We start from the raw sequence: 13,697 nt of genomic DNA, 5'->3' as shown, positions 1-13,697 counted from the left end.
CACTCACCAAAGATGAAGAAATGAATTCTGCTTTTACACACCTCTTAATTGCAATGTTTCTTACTCTAAACTCAATATTTATTTTGCATCCGAGTTGTCCGTGTTAATGCTCGGTCCAGTAGGCTATAAAGAAGCCTCGACCTTGGCAAACCCAAAGCAGATGAGAGGAAGAACAATTGCATACAGTCGGAACAGAGGAGGAGTTTGCGTTCACAGAGGGACCACTGCTCCTGTGCTTTTCTGATGACTCTAAATAGATTACCTCGTAATGTAAGGCCAACATCAAGTTGCAGACAGGTATTGGATTCATGTGTTGTGTTGCTTGGAGAAAAGGTTGCGATGACTCGTAATTACGATGAGGAGGAAGACAACATCAAAATAATTACCAAAGAAATATGTATCTCTGTAGTTTTCCTGCTATCTCTTGGAGATGGAAACCAGAAAAGACGAATTACATGTTGCAGAAAACACACCCAAGGAGTGGTCGGTTGGTTGCGCTGTTTCTTCTCGATCATCTCTCTCCATCGAGATCCGGAGGTGGCGGCGCCGTGGGTTTAGCCCACAGTAGCTCGAGGCTCCGGCCGACGCCGGAGACGAAGACGGAGAGCCACGCGAAGATGGGCGTGCCCAGCAGGACCAGGCCGACGGGGACCATCCACAGCTGCTGGTTGGAGTGGTGGAAGGAGAGAGCCCACCATGCCAACAGCGCGCCGCCGCCGACGCCGACGAGGAGAAGGCAGCAGTTGGCGCCGATGGCCGCCCAGGACCTGCGCTCCACGCTCGGGGCGGCCTCGCGTTTGGCCTCATGCGCCAGTTCGCTAGCGGAGAAGGGGCGCGTCTTCGTCGTCATCCTGCTTGCGGCGGGGGCGGGGGAGGCGGAGGCGGAGGCGGAGGTGGAGGACATGGGAGTCAGGAAACGGCGGAGGCGGCGGAAAACAACAGTTCACGGAGGCGGCAGCGGGGGAGGGGCCGGCAGATGTATCATCGGAAGGGAAGGGCGGGTTCCGGTGGAGAAGGAATTGGTGGGGGTTGGTTCTGATATATGGATGTCTTAATATGTCAGCGGTCATGGCTCCCTTTGGATTCCAAACTGACGTATGCAATTATGAACCACTGACTCGGAATTGGAATGTATTGCTTTCCCAAAAAGAAAAATAAAATAAAACTCCGAAGTGGGCTCTCTGAGCTCTCTCTTTTAATTTTCTCAATGCCAAATCATGAAACGATTAATTCGTCTCTGCTGACTCTATCAAGTGGAAGCTCTAATCATGACGATGATGAGGATTATTTGGCGAGGATTGACAAATGACAGCCTAATCACAGTGATCAATATGTATCTGATATGGGAAATAACCAACAGAATAAGAATTCTATTCGATGGATTCAATCCGAATCTATGTTAGGCTTGTGGTTCGATGCATAAGGCTGAATCGGTTTCGGGCCGTGCGGTCACTATCTCGAATTGGAGCTTGCGACTGGTGACAGCAGCGCTCCATGATTGATGCTCACCTGAAGCGGATCTAAGTTGTGGTTTGCGATCCGGATATGTCAGACCCAGTGTGCATTTGGGTTCCGGAGTTGAAGTTTAGCCCGAATCCGATAAAACCTGACTCATTCGATTCTGTCATTTTAGTCACCACAAATTTGTTTTTCTTTTACTCGATAGGTGTTTTTACGTAATGCTCGAAGATAGTTCATTTGTCCTTACCAATTTTAATGTAACATTATAATTATATATATAATAATAATTTCTTTTTTATAATTAAAATGATGAGACACCAAACTTATCCGACTCTATAAGGTGGTCGGATTTAGATTTGATGAGAAAAAATATCATTGATATCATGGTTAGTTCGACGTGATTAAAATCCGTATATGTACGATTATCCGAATGTACCATCTATATAAAGATTGAGGTCGAGAAGATTTTTCGACTTGGTCCATCCAACGTCTAAATTAGTAATTTGAGATATATGAGTATAAATGTGAATAGACAAAAGAAGTAAGCACCTACTGAATAAAAGCTTTTATACTTGATCATAAATGAATAAAAATATTTTATAAAATATTATGTGATAAAGCAATCTCTAACCACTTCGATTAATCCCCTCTTGGTCTCTTGTCCACATGAACAATAGAGGGGGGATAGCCCTAAATTATCTACCTTAGACTTACTTTGGACTCTTATCCACATAGACTGATGGGTAGAAGATGACATGAATCTTTTTCTCCCCTCGAGGACTCCGTGTGACAATTACGTATCAAATGATAAATATATGATAGTGTATTCTTTATCAAGATGATGAGATAAAAAAACTTATGCACGAACAAATACGAGCATGTTGTAACACTCAGCAAAAAAAAAACATAAATCACAGTCACATAGATACCAAAATTTACGTTGAAAACCCCTCCAACGCAAAGGGAAAAAACCACAGTGCAAGCCAGAAAAACAAATCCACTATAAAATTAATAAATATATAAATCTCAGAGTCTCTTGTCTAAACTCGAGCAACAATCATAAGAGAATAATATGGATACAATGATTACGTCACCGTGCATAATATCTAGAGTTTTCTCGAGTGATCACAACAAGAATTCATTGTAAATATAATATAACCTAAGGCAAGAACACTGCTCGAATAATTAAGAATGAAATGGCCTCTATGTTGCTCTTATCCTCTTCTATTTTTTTCTTCTCTTATTTCTCTAATCTCAACTGTTGCTACTGCATTTCTCCCTGCCACGCTCATAGCAACTACAAGCCCTCTTTTCTTTTATTCTTGTCTAAGTTAAAAAAGATGATTAAATGACTGTTGTGGGCTATGAGTTATTAAGGCCCACCAAGGGTTGAATTAATGGCACATATGCCCAACAACCTCCCCATTCAACCCATAAAGGAAACTGTCCTATGACTCATTAATGTAAAGTCATGTCAACCAACCGTCTGCACATATCTTATCTTATTTTGGTAAGATCTTTGTCAATATATTTGTCTCATTATCATCTGTGTGATTTTTCTGAAATTGCAACTGCTTCTCTTCGAATATATTTCAAATCTAGTGGTATCTGACATCTATATGCTTTAATTTGAAATGAAAAATTGGGTTCTTACACAAATAGATGGCGCTTTGGCTGTTGCAATGTACTACATAATTTTTTTTGTTTTAGCCCCAATTTTTATAAGAATTCTTTTATCCATAATATTTTTTGCAAACCTTTATAGCAACAATCAATATATTCTGTTTCTGTGATGGAGAGCAATACACCTTTGCAATCTAGATTATCATGACACAGCACTTCTTGTAAAAGTGAGTATAAAATCTAATGCAGACTTCCTTATATCAATATCTTTTACCATATCTATATTTGTGTAATCTGTCAATACAAGTGGTTCACCTCTAAGGCTTAAATAAACTTTAGAGCTCCAGATATCTAAAGATCCATTTCACTATTGCCCAATGCTCTTTGCTTGGATTTGTAAGAAATCTACTAGCAACACTCACTGTATATAATGACCGACCTCATACATACCATCGTGTATATCAAATTTCTGACTGTTGAAATATAATGAACCTTTTGTATTTTCTCCTTCTTCTCATCACTTGATGAACTCTAATCTGAGCACAACTTGAAGTAACCTGAAAGAGGAGAACCACTGACTTTGCATTTCTTATACTGAACCTATCTAATATATTCTCAATGTATTTCTCCTGTGATAACTAAATCTTCTTGTTTTTTCTATAATGAGAAATATGCACATCTAATATTTATTTTACTGACTCTATATTCTTTATTGCAAAGGATTCACTCAGTTCCTTCTTCAATTTGTTAATTTTTATCAATTGTAAACATATCTTTCTTAAGGATAAGTATGTCATTAATAAAAAGTAAAAAAATAATAAAATACTCACCAAACAGTTTGATGTACACATAATAATCTGAAGTCATTCTTTTATATTTATTTTCAACCATAAATAAATTAATTTTTTTATACTATTGTCTTAAAGCTTGTTTTAGCTCATACAAGCTCTTTCTCAATATATTTTATCCTTTGAAGCTTTTTTATTGTTCCATATAAATTTTATTCACCAAGTCACTACGAAGGAAAGTTATCTTCATATCCCATTGCTCAACCTCAAAGTCTAGGTTAGTAGCAATACCAAGAGCAACATAGATAGAAAAAATCTCTTTAAAGTCAATATATTTCTTTTGAATAAAGTCTTTAACAACCAATCTAGCTTTGTACTTTGGTTGAGAACATTGTTATTAAGTCTTCAAGAAAACTCACTTGTTCTTCAAGATATTTATTTTCTTTGATAGTTGCACTAAATCATATATGTGATTATTTTGTAGAGCATCTATCTCTTTCTATGTAGCAACTAATAACTTCTTTTTCTGCTCACTTTCAATTATTTTCTAGTAACTCTTTGGTTCACTTACATTAATAAGCATCATATTATCATCTGAAAGATTGATGTTATCTAGATGATCTTCTCAACTAAGGTTCTATGAGAAGTTACTCCCCATCTTCTTCCTATCTTCTTCCTACTCAACATGTCTTATAAGTAGATCAACATTGATCTCTATATCATCTTCCTGCATATCTTCCCCATCACCTTAAGGTACTAGAGGAGTAACTAGATCATATTTTGATAATCCTTATGCATAAATCTTGACTAGTGCCTCCTTCAAATCCTCAAGGGTTTGATCCTCAAAGAAGATCACATCTTTGCTTCTAGACGTTTTCTATTTTTCTAGATCTCAAAACCTGTAACCAAACTGATCATGTGAGTAGCTAAGAAAAATACATTATTTGGCTAGTGTCTCATCCCAAAACTTTTTTGTGTAGCTTGGCCTGTGAAAATATATATCTGATTTTTTTCAATGTTGGTGTGGTTCATCCTCTTTATTATTGCATTATGTTGAGACGTACTAGGATCTGTCATCTTATATTGGATGTCATGTGACCTACAATAATCATCAAGCAATCTTGTGTACTCACTACCATTATATGATCTTATGCGTTTTAATTATCTTTTTGTCTCCCCTTTAACTCTAGCATAAAACTCTTTAAAAATATTAATAACATGATCTTTGATCTTCATAACATAAGCCCAAACTTTTCTAAAAAAGTAATCTATAAAAGTAACAAAATAAAGTGCACCATTAATACTAGGAACATTAATAAATTTACCATAAGTTTTTATCCTCAAAGGACCACATACATATGTATAGACATAATCCAAAGCATATATTTTTCTAAATAAAATAGGACTAGCAAATAAAAATGTATGTTGTTTACCCATCAAACAATCAATATAAGAGTTAAGATGTATACTTTTGAGTTCTGGTAAGACTTCTCTCTTGGAAAGAACTTACAGTCCCTATTCGCTTATGTGTCCCAATCGCCTATGTCATAACTTTATTCTGAAGTCTTTCTATATAGCATTCAATTACTCATCACAAGCTTTAGCCTACAACCTATACAAAGTATAATATTTCTTCCCACTAGCTACAATAAAAGAACTTTTACCAAGTTTTCATTGCCCTCTGTAAAATCTGCTATCAAAGTTTTTATCATCTAGTCTTCTAACTAAAATTAAATTTAACCACAAGTCAACCATATGCCTCACATATTTAATCATAAACTTACGGTCAAGATTAGTCTTTATGTAGATATCACCTATTCTAATGATGTCTATTGTGTCGTAATTTTCTATCTTAACAACACCAAAATTTTTAGACATGTAAATAGTAAAAAACTCCTTTTGTGTTGTAGTAGAGTAAGAAGCACCTATGTCAATCACTCACTTAATTATGACACACATAAGAAAAAATATCATCAGAAGTAGACAAAATCAAATAATCACCACTCTGCACTATAGTTATGGTATTTTATTTTGTTTTGATTATGTAGGCTTCATTTCTTTTCTCTTTTTTTTTGCTCTCTTAGGTTACTTGCATTAATTTTTGTAATTCCTTTTTCACTACAATAATAATAAACAATATTTTTTCTTGATCTTGACTTACTTCTACCTACGCCTGAACTGCTTTTAACCTTGAACTTTAATATTCCTCTATTTGCTAAGACAAGTGCATGTGAATCAATCTAAGATGTTGAATTCTTTCTCCTCAATTCCTCATTCAACAAACTGCTTATTACTAGGCTCATAGTGACAACATCATCTAGCACAGAATTTCTAAGGGAAACCACTAGTGTCTACTTTCTAGCAATGAACTAAGAAGTAACAATGCTTGTAATTCATCATTAAGAAATATTTTCATAGAGTATAATTAGTTAGTAATACTCTACATTTCATTCAAATACTTAACAATAGAAACATCATCTTTATATTTCAGGTTCATAAGTTTTCTGATCAAGAAAGTCTTGTTAACAATTGTTTTTCTCTCGTAGAGACTTTCTAACTTTTTTCAAAGAAAATATGTATAACTTTCAATAGAAACATGGTGAAAGACATTGTCATCGAGCCACTATCAAATAAACCTAATCATTTCTTGATCTAACTTCTTCCACTCATTATTTATCATAATTGTAGGATATGTACTATCCCCTTCCAAAAGTCCACATAAATCCTTACAATACAAGATATTTTTTATTTTTGGTTTCCATATCATCCAATTGTATATGTTTAAGCTAATCTTGCAGGAAACACTATCGACCTCCATGTTCGGACACAAAAATTAAATATCATCAAAATTTACTCCAATACTAGTTAATGAGATAAAAAAAACTTATATATAAATAAATACAAACAGACCATAACACATAGCAAAAAAAATAAATGAAAATCAAAGTCATATAGAACACCAAGATTTACGTTGAAGACCCCTCGAACGCGAAGCGAAAAAAATCATACGATTAGCTAGAGAAGCAAATTTACTATAAAAATAATGAACATACAAATCTGAAAGTCTCCTACCCAAGACCCAAGCAACAATTATAAGAGAATAAGAAGAATACAAGGATTACATCATTGTGCATAATATCCATTCTCTCTCCAGGTGATCACAGTAAGAATCTACTGTAAATCTAATCGAACCTGAGATGAGAACACTACCCGAATAATTGAGAATGATCTTTATGTTGTCATCATATTTTTTTTTTCCTTTTCTTCTTTTCTTTTTTTTTTAAGCTCAATCATCGTTGTGGTTTCTCCCGATCACGCCTATGGCAACCATAAGCTTTTTTTAATTTATTTTTAGTAAGTTAAAAGAGAAAATATTAGTCGTGTGGGTTATTAAGATCCATTCTGACTGAATTAATGGGCCATATGCCCAACACGGGACTCATTTGATAGAAATTGGTCTTAACACAAACAATAGAATGAACTCTGGCCAATACGAATGCCTACTTTCCAACAATTCACAGGAAAACATTATATGATCGTAAGAACTGTGTAGCTTTGTGAGCACCAACAGTTTGGCATTTGAGCAGGACGCAAACATCATAATCAACATTAGCGTCTCTCACACACAAAATCTAATTTGGGACGCTAAGTGCATCCTTTCCTAATAATACTACCAGCTAAGAAAAGCCAAGCCGACGTCTCAGATATTTTCTTGGTTGTCAATAGCATCAGACAACCGATAAAAAACAAGGTTTCGACAATTGCAGGTAGGCTTTCAAATCCCTGATTGCCTTCATGATTCGTGTCTAAAGATTCTCTTCTTTTGTCTTCCCACGTTATTATGCAATGATTAAGCCAAGTCGCCAGTACCGGTGGTCGTAATGGGCCTCAATCGTAGACCACAGGAACGGGCCGAAGGTTGCTCCAAGTCGGAAACGTGGGAGAGAGCTTCCAGAATGGACACGGATTCTTTCGTCTCCCTTCCTCCTCCGTGATGCCATGCTCCATTGAGATCTCCCTTCTTCGTTCCTCTCCTGCGTGTTTTATTGTTCTCAGGCGACTCTCTCTACTACGTCGAGCTGCAAGTCTTCTGCAAACTGAACCGCGGTGAACTCGTAAGCCTGTTATTAGTAGTACTCATGCTAGTTTCGTTCAGTACACGAGAGTGCAGCCTGATTATGACCCAAGTGTCTGACTGTTTGATAGCAAGATCTTAAAATCAAATCTCATCTTCATCACTTATCATTTGTCAAAAGAAAAAGTTAAACGATTTCGAATTCTGATGCTTGAATAGACATATAAAAAGCCTATGAAAACTGAGTACTATCTCCAGAATTTGGAATCCAAACAATCAATTTGGCCACTTTCATTGCATCTTCGAGAGTACAACAGTATAAACCAATAGCAAACCCTACCTACGCAACCCAACCATGGTGATACAATACATTTGCTACCACATCAACATTACGCTGCCCTTACTCTGCTACGTCAGTCAGTCGGGATAGTACATGTTCTCTTTGACATGCAATGCACATCATGCCCAAGCCTTCTCCGCGTGAGTTTACAATGTTAAGCTCTGCCGTCTTCTTTGTAAAGCTACTTAACTGAAACACGGGGTGCCCGCAAAGCTTCCTCATGCCCTTCCTAAAACCTGATCTATCCATTGCACCTTCTACTTCTTTGTCTTCTACAGCATCCAAATCACAACTAAGAGGTGAAATTTTGCTGGAAATGAACTCACGCTCCTCGTCAGTTTCACCTTTCTTCTCACTATTAAAGCTCTCTTTATCTTTACCCAGAGATTGCTCAGAACTGAACAAGAATTTGCCTATAGCAACTTTATCAAGAGCATACAAGTTTGGAGTTTTCTCACTCGTGTGCAGAGTGTATCTTTCTGAAGGATTAGTCGATTTCGCTTGATCCTTGTCACTTGGAGACTCAGAGCAGGAGTGGAGTCCCCTGGCAGCAAAAGCTGCCACTTCTCTTTCTCTTAGTGTCTTTATGATCAGTGTCTTGAGGAAGTTCATTACTTGGACCGCATGGATCAATGCAGTTAAGGGATCAGCCATCTGAAAAATAGACATGAAATGGTAATTAATTGAAATTTATTATGCATGGAAGATTTCGAGATAGCTAAGAATTATAAAATTCTCTAGTAACCTGAGTCATGTTAGGTGCAAAAACCATTGCGATATTTCGAGCATTCATCTTATTCAAATGTTCATGCTCCACAACATCTGCCATCAAATTAAGAGCCCAGTCAAGCAATGCTGCTTCAGTTGGTGGTAGCATCCTCACAAGTTCAGAGCACTCTTCTTCACTATTACAGTGCATCACCTGATCGGGTGTCAGTGAGTCAAGTACTCCTCTGGGTAGTTCTCTAAACCATGCCTGCAGCAGCAAAATTAAAGCTTCTAATCATCCAATAATAGGTACATTGTTCAAGAGCCACCATGTCCCCATGTAATAAAAAAACCAGCTAAAGAAAGACCTTCAACAAGAAACCAATGACAAAAAATTTCAGTATTTGAGAAATTATTATTAATTTTTTTGGTACAGAACTAGCATACTGGAAGCTACCAGCTACACCTATCAAATGCAAACAACACATTTAGCCCCAAAATTAAACACCTTGCTATTTAAAAGCTTGTCTAGGATGGCAGCATAAAATACATAACTTAGGCAGTCTATGACACTAGTTAACTGCCCCATGTTGTTTAAAAATTTTGTGAAATAAATAAGTCAGTTAAGGGCATTTTGTGCATTGAACTCAAATGATCTGCATCTTATAATACTAACTTGTAACTTATTATCTTCCATACATCAGCCGATATGTGTAATTTCACAACTACTGTAGATTCACAAGCACCAGCAACCATACTATAATTTGATACACGGGAACACATTAATTGTGTTTTCAACAACACTAATATAAATCGAATTTGATCGAACTAACAAATGGGGAAAAGAAGCGGGAACTTATTTTTGAAGTACACCTAGATGCAGAAAACATGGAACATATTTGACAAAAGTTATGTTTATTGTGTTCTGTTCATTGAAGCAGAAACCCAGATTCTAAAGAAACACATCTCGCAAATGTGTTCATACCATTTTGTCCTTGCGCACTTAGTTTTGAAATTTAAGATGAAATTTTCTACCTCTGACCTTCTAGAAAAAAGAATCAATGCTGAACTGGCTGAGTGTTCATCCGGTACTTATCGGAGATTGGAGATTGGGAATTCACCGAACCCCTGAGATTGGGTGGCCGTTCAGCCAATACCATGGACCAAAGACCTGTTTATCCGACATGATCATTAGAATACTATTAACTTGACCATTGAGATCTTCTGACCAATGGCTAAAACATGTTCTCTGATTGTGAGGCTTGGAAATAAATGTTCCATCCCATCACCAAGGGTTAAATGGAACCAATACTAAAGCAATTTGTAGATTCATGGGGACTTAACATGTGATCATTGGCACGATTTATTTGTAACAATAAGAGTAGTTCAAAAGGAACAAAGGTTATTTTATGGATAAAGGTATGAAAACCATTTTAGGAGATATGTGATCTTGAATGGCCTAGAATATCTTCATGTCCCAGAAATAAATAATGCTGAGTAAAGTAGCTGCTTAACAAACTGAATATAGCTTAATTAATCACAAATAACTTTAACAATAGATAGATACATAGGGTTGGATGTTGATAATACCTTTATCAGTCCCGCAAGACAATGCAAATCAATTCCATGTGGTACGATTCCTCTGTTCAGATGGTCTCTAACAAACACTTCTTGGCTATTTTCAGCATTAATTCTAAATATGCCTTCCACCTTCACGTGGAAAAGGAAGGACTAGTTCATTATCCAACTGAAAAATATATCACAATAATTGTCAAAATTCTACAAGAATGAGCAGACCTGTAGACCTCCTTGTAAATACAAGTGCCGTTGCATAGAGAGCAGAATACTAGGCACGCTGTTCCCTCTTTTATCATAAGAGCATTGCATAGATTCAGCAGAAACTCCAAACACGCTTGCACTGAAGAAAACAGAACCTCTTGTGAGACCACTTATTAGATTATAAGAATTGAAACTTGTACAGCTAGAATTAAATAAAAGATATGCATAAATTCAACAGAAACTCCAAATATACTTGCATTATGGAAATGACAGTTTATAGATTGGCTTGCGATAATCGATGTCACCTGGTCGCTTAAATACGAAGACATCCTACAACTTTCTATCTCTATATATATTGGGAGAGATTTGAAAAAATACATGTGTGCTTTGTTCACACTTCTGAAATTGCTTCCAAACTTGTTTGACTTTTCAGAGTGTGTACTATATAAGGTCCTATTTGGTTGAAGTTCCAAATGTTCCAACAGAATTAACCATTTATGTGCTTGACTACCTTTATTTGTGTCTAGCAGGGGGGTTTAATGCATATGTTATACTAATCTTAAAATATTTGAAAGTCCTTATGCATGGTACTTTCAAGTTCCAAGAGGCCCCATAGTTTAGGCATCTGACCATAATTCTCGAGTTTCCCAACTTCAGGTGGTACAAGAGGATGTTTGGGTGAAATCTGCGATTTGGAGGGATGTCCCATAAATCCCCCATTCCAAACAGGGCTTACTCCCATGGTTTTATGTAGGGATTGTAGATAATTTCAGAAATGAGCAATATGGCCAGTGGTGTTCATTTATCAGTAGGTCAACCAAGAATGGCCCAAATAGCTCGATTCATACAGCAAGATAAAGGAAAGGCCTAAATTCTTCCCCTACATGGTAAAAGTCAGAAATAGGCTGATGCATTGATGAACAAAGATGATAGTTCTTGAGCAGCCCTATTGTAAGTCTTGAGTTCTTTTTGACCAAAACCCAACGAAATTAGGTACCATAAAAGAAGCAAAAAAAAGTTACCAGAACTGTTTGTAAAGATCATTCTATGATTGCTAAGTACACTACCCACATCATAATTACTAAAGAAGAACCCTAAAAATCTCAAAACAAAGAAGGGCGAATTCCCAGAAAAAAAACCCATAAGTTTCAGAATTTTTCGCATAGTACTCTTTGAAGTTTGAAAAATTCTGGCAGAGCACCTTTGATCGCATCAAAAGATGATTTTTTTACCGTCGTTGCTGGCCGCGAGGTTTGAAAAAAATCCGTTCCCCGAAATTTTTCAAACTTGAGGCGTTATTTAAAAAATGCTGAAACTTAAGAAATTTGTTTTGGAAATTCGCCCAACAAGGAACGAGTCCGGGAAAAAAAGAAAAGAAAAGACAGACCTGGCGCTGGGAACCCCGCCGGGAACCTCGGGCTCCAACTCGACGGGCAGCCCGAGAAAGCCGTCGAACCGATCGAAGGTGACGTGCGCGACGTGCCGCACGTCGGAGGGCCACCCGATCTCCATGGAAGCGGGGGATGTGCGGCGGCACGCCCCGTCCTCCCCGGCTCCGACGCTACACATCACCAGCGACTTCCTCAGCGCCGCCACCAGCACCGCCATTATCGAGAAGGGATGATGCTGATGACGGTTCTCCTTCCCCTCCCCCTCTTCCCCATCCGATCCGGGCACGATTAGCGGCGAAGAGATCGGGCACCCCTCCTCCATCTCCTCCTCCTCCTCCTCTTCTTCTTCTTCTTCTTCATCCTCTTCTTCCTCGTCTTCTTCTTCGGAGGAGGAGGAGTGCTGCTGCGAGGGCGGCGAGGAGTGGAAGGCGCCAAGGTGGAGCTGGAAGCCGGCCATGGCGGCGGAGCAGAGAGGATGGTGGACTTAGTAATAGGGCTAAAATAGAGTCAACTTACCGGTATAAGAAAGGATGGTGGATGGGGTTGGGAGGGAATCAGAATGGTGGATGTGGGTGGGAGTGGGAGCGGTGCTGGCGGTGGTGGTGGTGAAGTGGGGGGAGTGTGGTGAGTTGATGGCGACTTTTATCTTTATACTCACTCCTTCCAAATTGATTCGCTCTTCTCTTTTTCTGGAATCTTTTTTTCTCTTTCTTTTTTTCCGCTTTGCAGTGGAGAGGGAGAGAAGAGGAGAGAAGATAGACGAGGACGGATCCACATCGACGGCGATCAGCTCGTTAGCACGAGAGGCCGACCGCACACGTCTCCGGACTCCCATAAGTAGTACGTTCACCTGCGGACAGTCTTTTTCTAACCAACGAACAGCTTACTTACCTGACTTGTGATTGGATACAGCATCCGGGCCCACAGGCATCTGCTTGATGTCATGCGTGGCGCCGTCGAAACGCGATGGGCAGTTAACGTACCACGACGCCATCAGCACAGCTGTCTGTCACGTGGCACGGACGTCGCATTTACTTGCGCACGTTGGTCGTGTTGAGTTCCGCCATCTGCGTCACATGAACGTCCGCGTCAGCAATAAAACACGTCCACGATGTTTCATAAGCCGAAGACATGCAATAGATGAGGGTAACAGATTCACACTCTTTACATTCACCATGAAGCCACGAATCTAAATGGGGTGAAATGTAATGTACATAATTATATATATGATCCATCATGCAGCTTATAGTGGCATGCACTTTGGATCAGAGAAGGCGGAATCTAAGATTAGGCGGTGGGAGAGTACCAAATCCAGATTCTTTACTTATGTGGGTTGGAAAACATGACATTGATGCCAAGTACAATCTACAACCAATCCATCTTGTTGATGAAGTTAAATGCATGTTGCTTACTTTGGAAACATGACATGTTATGATGTTATATAAGGACATTATTGGACTACGTCGAGTGTGGCCGTTGCCAACCCCCAAGCGGGTAGAAATGAATTAAAGGAACCATTAAAAGATAGCAAT

The 13,697-nt window shown here is 38.3% G+C and overlaps 2 protein-coding genes across 2 annotated transcripts; both read right to left on the bottom strand.

Annotated features, from left to right (window-relative positions):
- Positions 1-322: 322 nt before the first annotated feature.
- LOC103993193 (uncharacterized) lies at positions 323-1,041 on the bottom strand. Its single transcript, XM_009413162.3, has one exon. The coding sequence runs from the start codon at positions 902-904 to the stop codon at positions 512-514; it is 393 nt and encodes a 130-aa protein (XP_009411437.2). The 5' UTR covers positions 905-1,041; the 3' UTR covers positions 323-511.
- A 7,166-nt stretch (positions 1,042-8,207) lies between these two features.
- LOC103993194 (rho GTPase-activating protein 5) lies at positions 8,208-12,863 on the bottom strand. Its single transcript, XM_009413163.3, has 5 exons — positions 12,162-12,863; positions 10,793-10,913; positions 10,586-10,705; positions 9,033-9,263; positions 8,208-8,941 (listed from the first exon to the last, which is right to left on the bottom strand). The coding sequence occupies exons 1-5, from the start codon at positions 12,620-12,622 to the stop codon at positions 8,348-8,350; spliced, it is 1,527 nt and encodes a 508-aa protein (XP_009411438.2). The 5' UTR covers positions 12,623-12,863; the 3' UTR covers positions 8,208-8,347.
- Positions 12,864-13,697: the final 834 nt, after the last annotated feature.

Source organism: Musa acuminata, chromosome BXJ3-8, assembly GCF_036884655.1.
Source record: "Musa acuminata AAA Group cultivar baxijiao chromosome BXJ3-8, Cavendish_Baxijiao_AAA, whole genome shotgun sequence".
NCBI lineage: Eukaryota > Viridiplantae > Streptophyta > Magnoliopsida > Zingiberales > Musaceae > Musa > Musa acuminata.
This window is presented reverse-complemented; position numbering and strand designations above follow the sequence as displayed.

Bases quoted from the DNA above. Each gene is read 5' to 3' on its own strand.
- LOC103993193 (XM_009413162.3), bottom strand. From the start codon at position 904: ATGTCCTCCACCTCCGCCTCCGCCTCCGCCTCCCCCGCCCCCGCCGCA.
- LOC103993194 (XM_009413163.3), bottom strand. From the start codon at position 12,622: ATGGCCGGCTTCCAGCTCCACCTTGGCGCCTTCCACTCCTCGCCGCCC. The intron at 9,264-10,585 runs GTATTATCAACA...TTGCTGCTGCAG, and splicing joins GTCTTGCGGGACTGATAAAG to GCATGGTTTAGAGAACTACC. The intron at 8,942-9,032 runs GTTACTAGAGAA...TCTATTTTTCAG, and splicing joins TTGCACCTAACATGACTCAG to ATGGCTGATCCCTTAACTGC.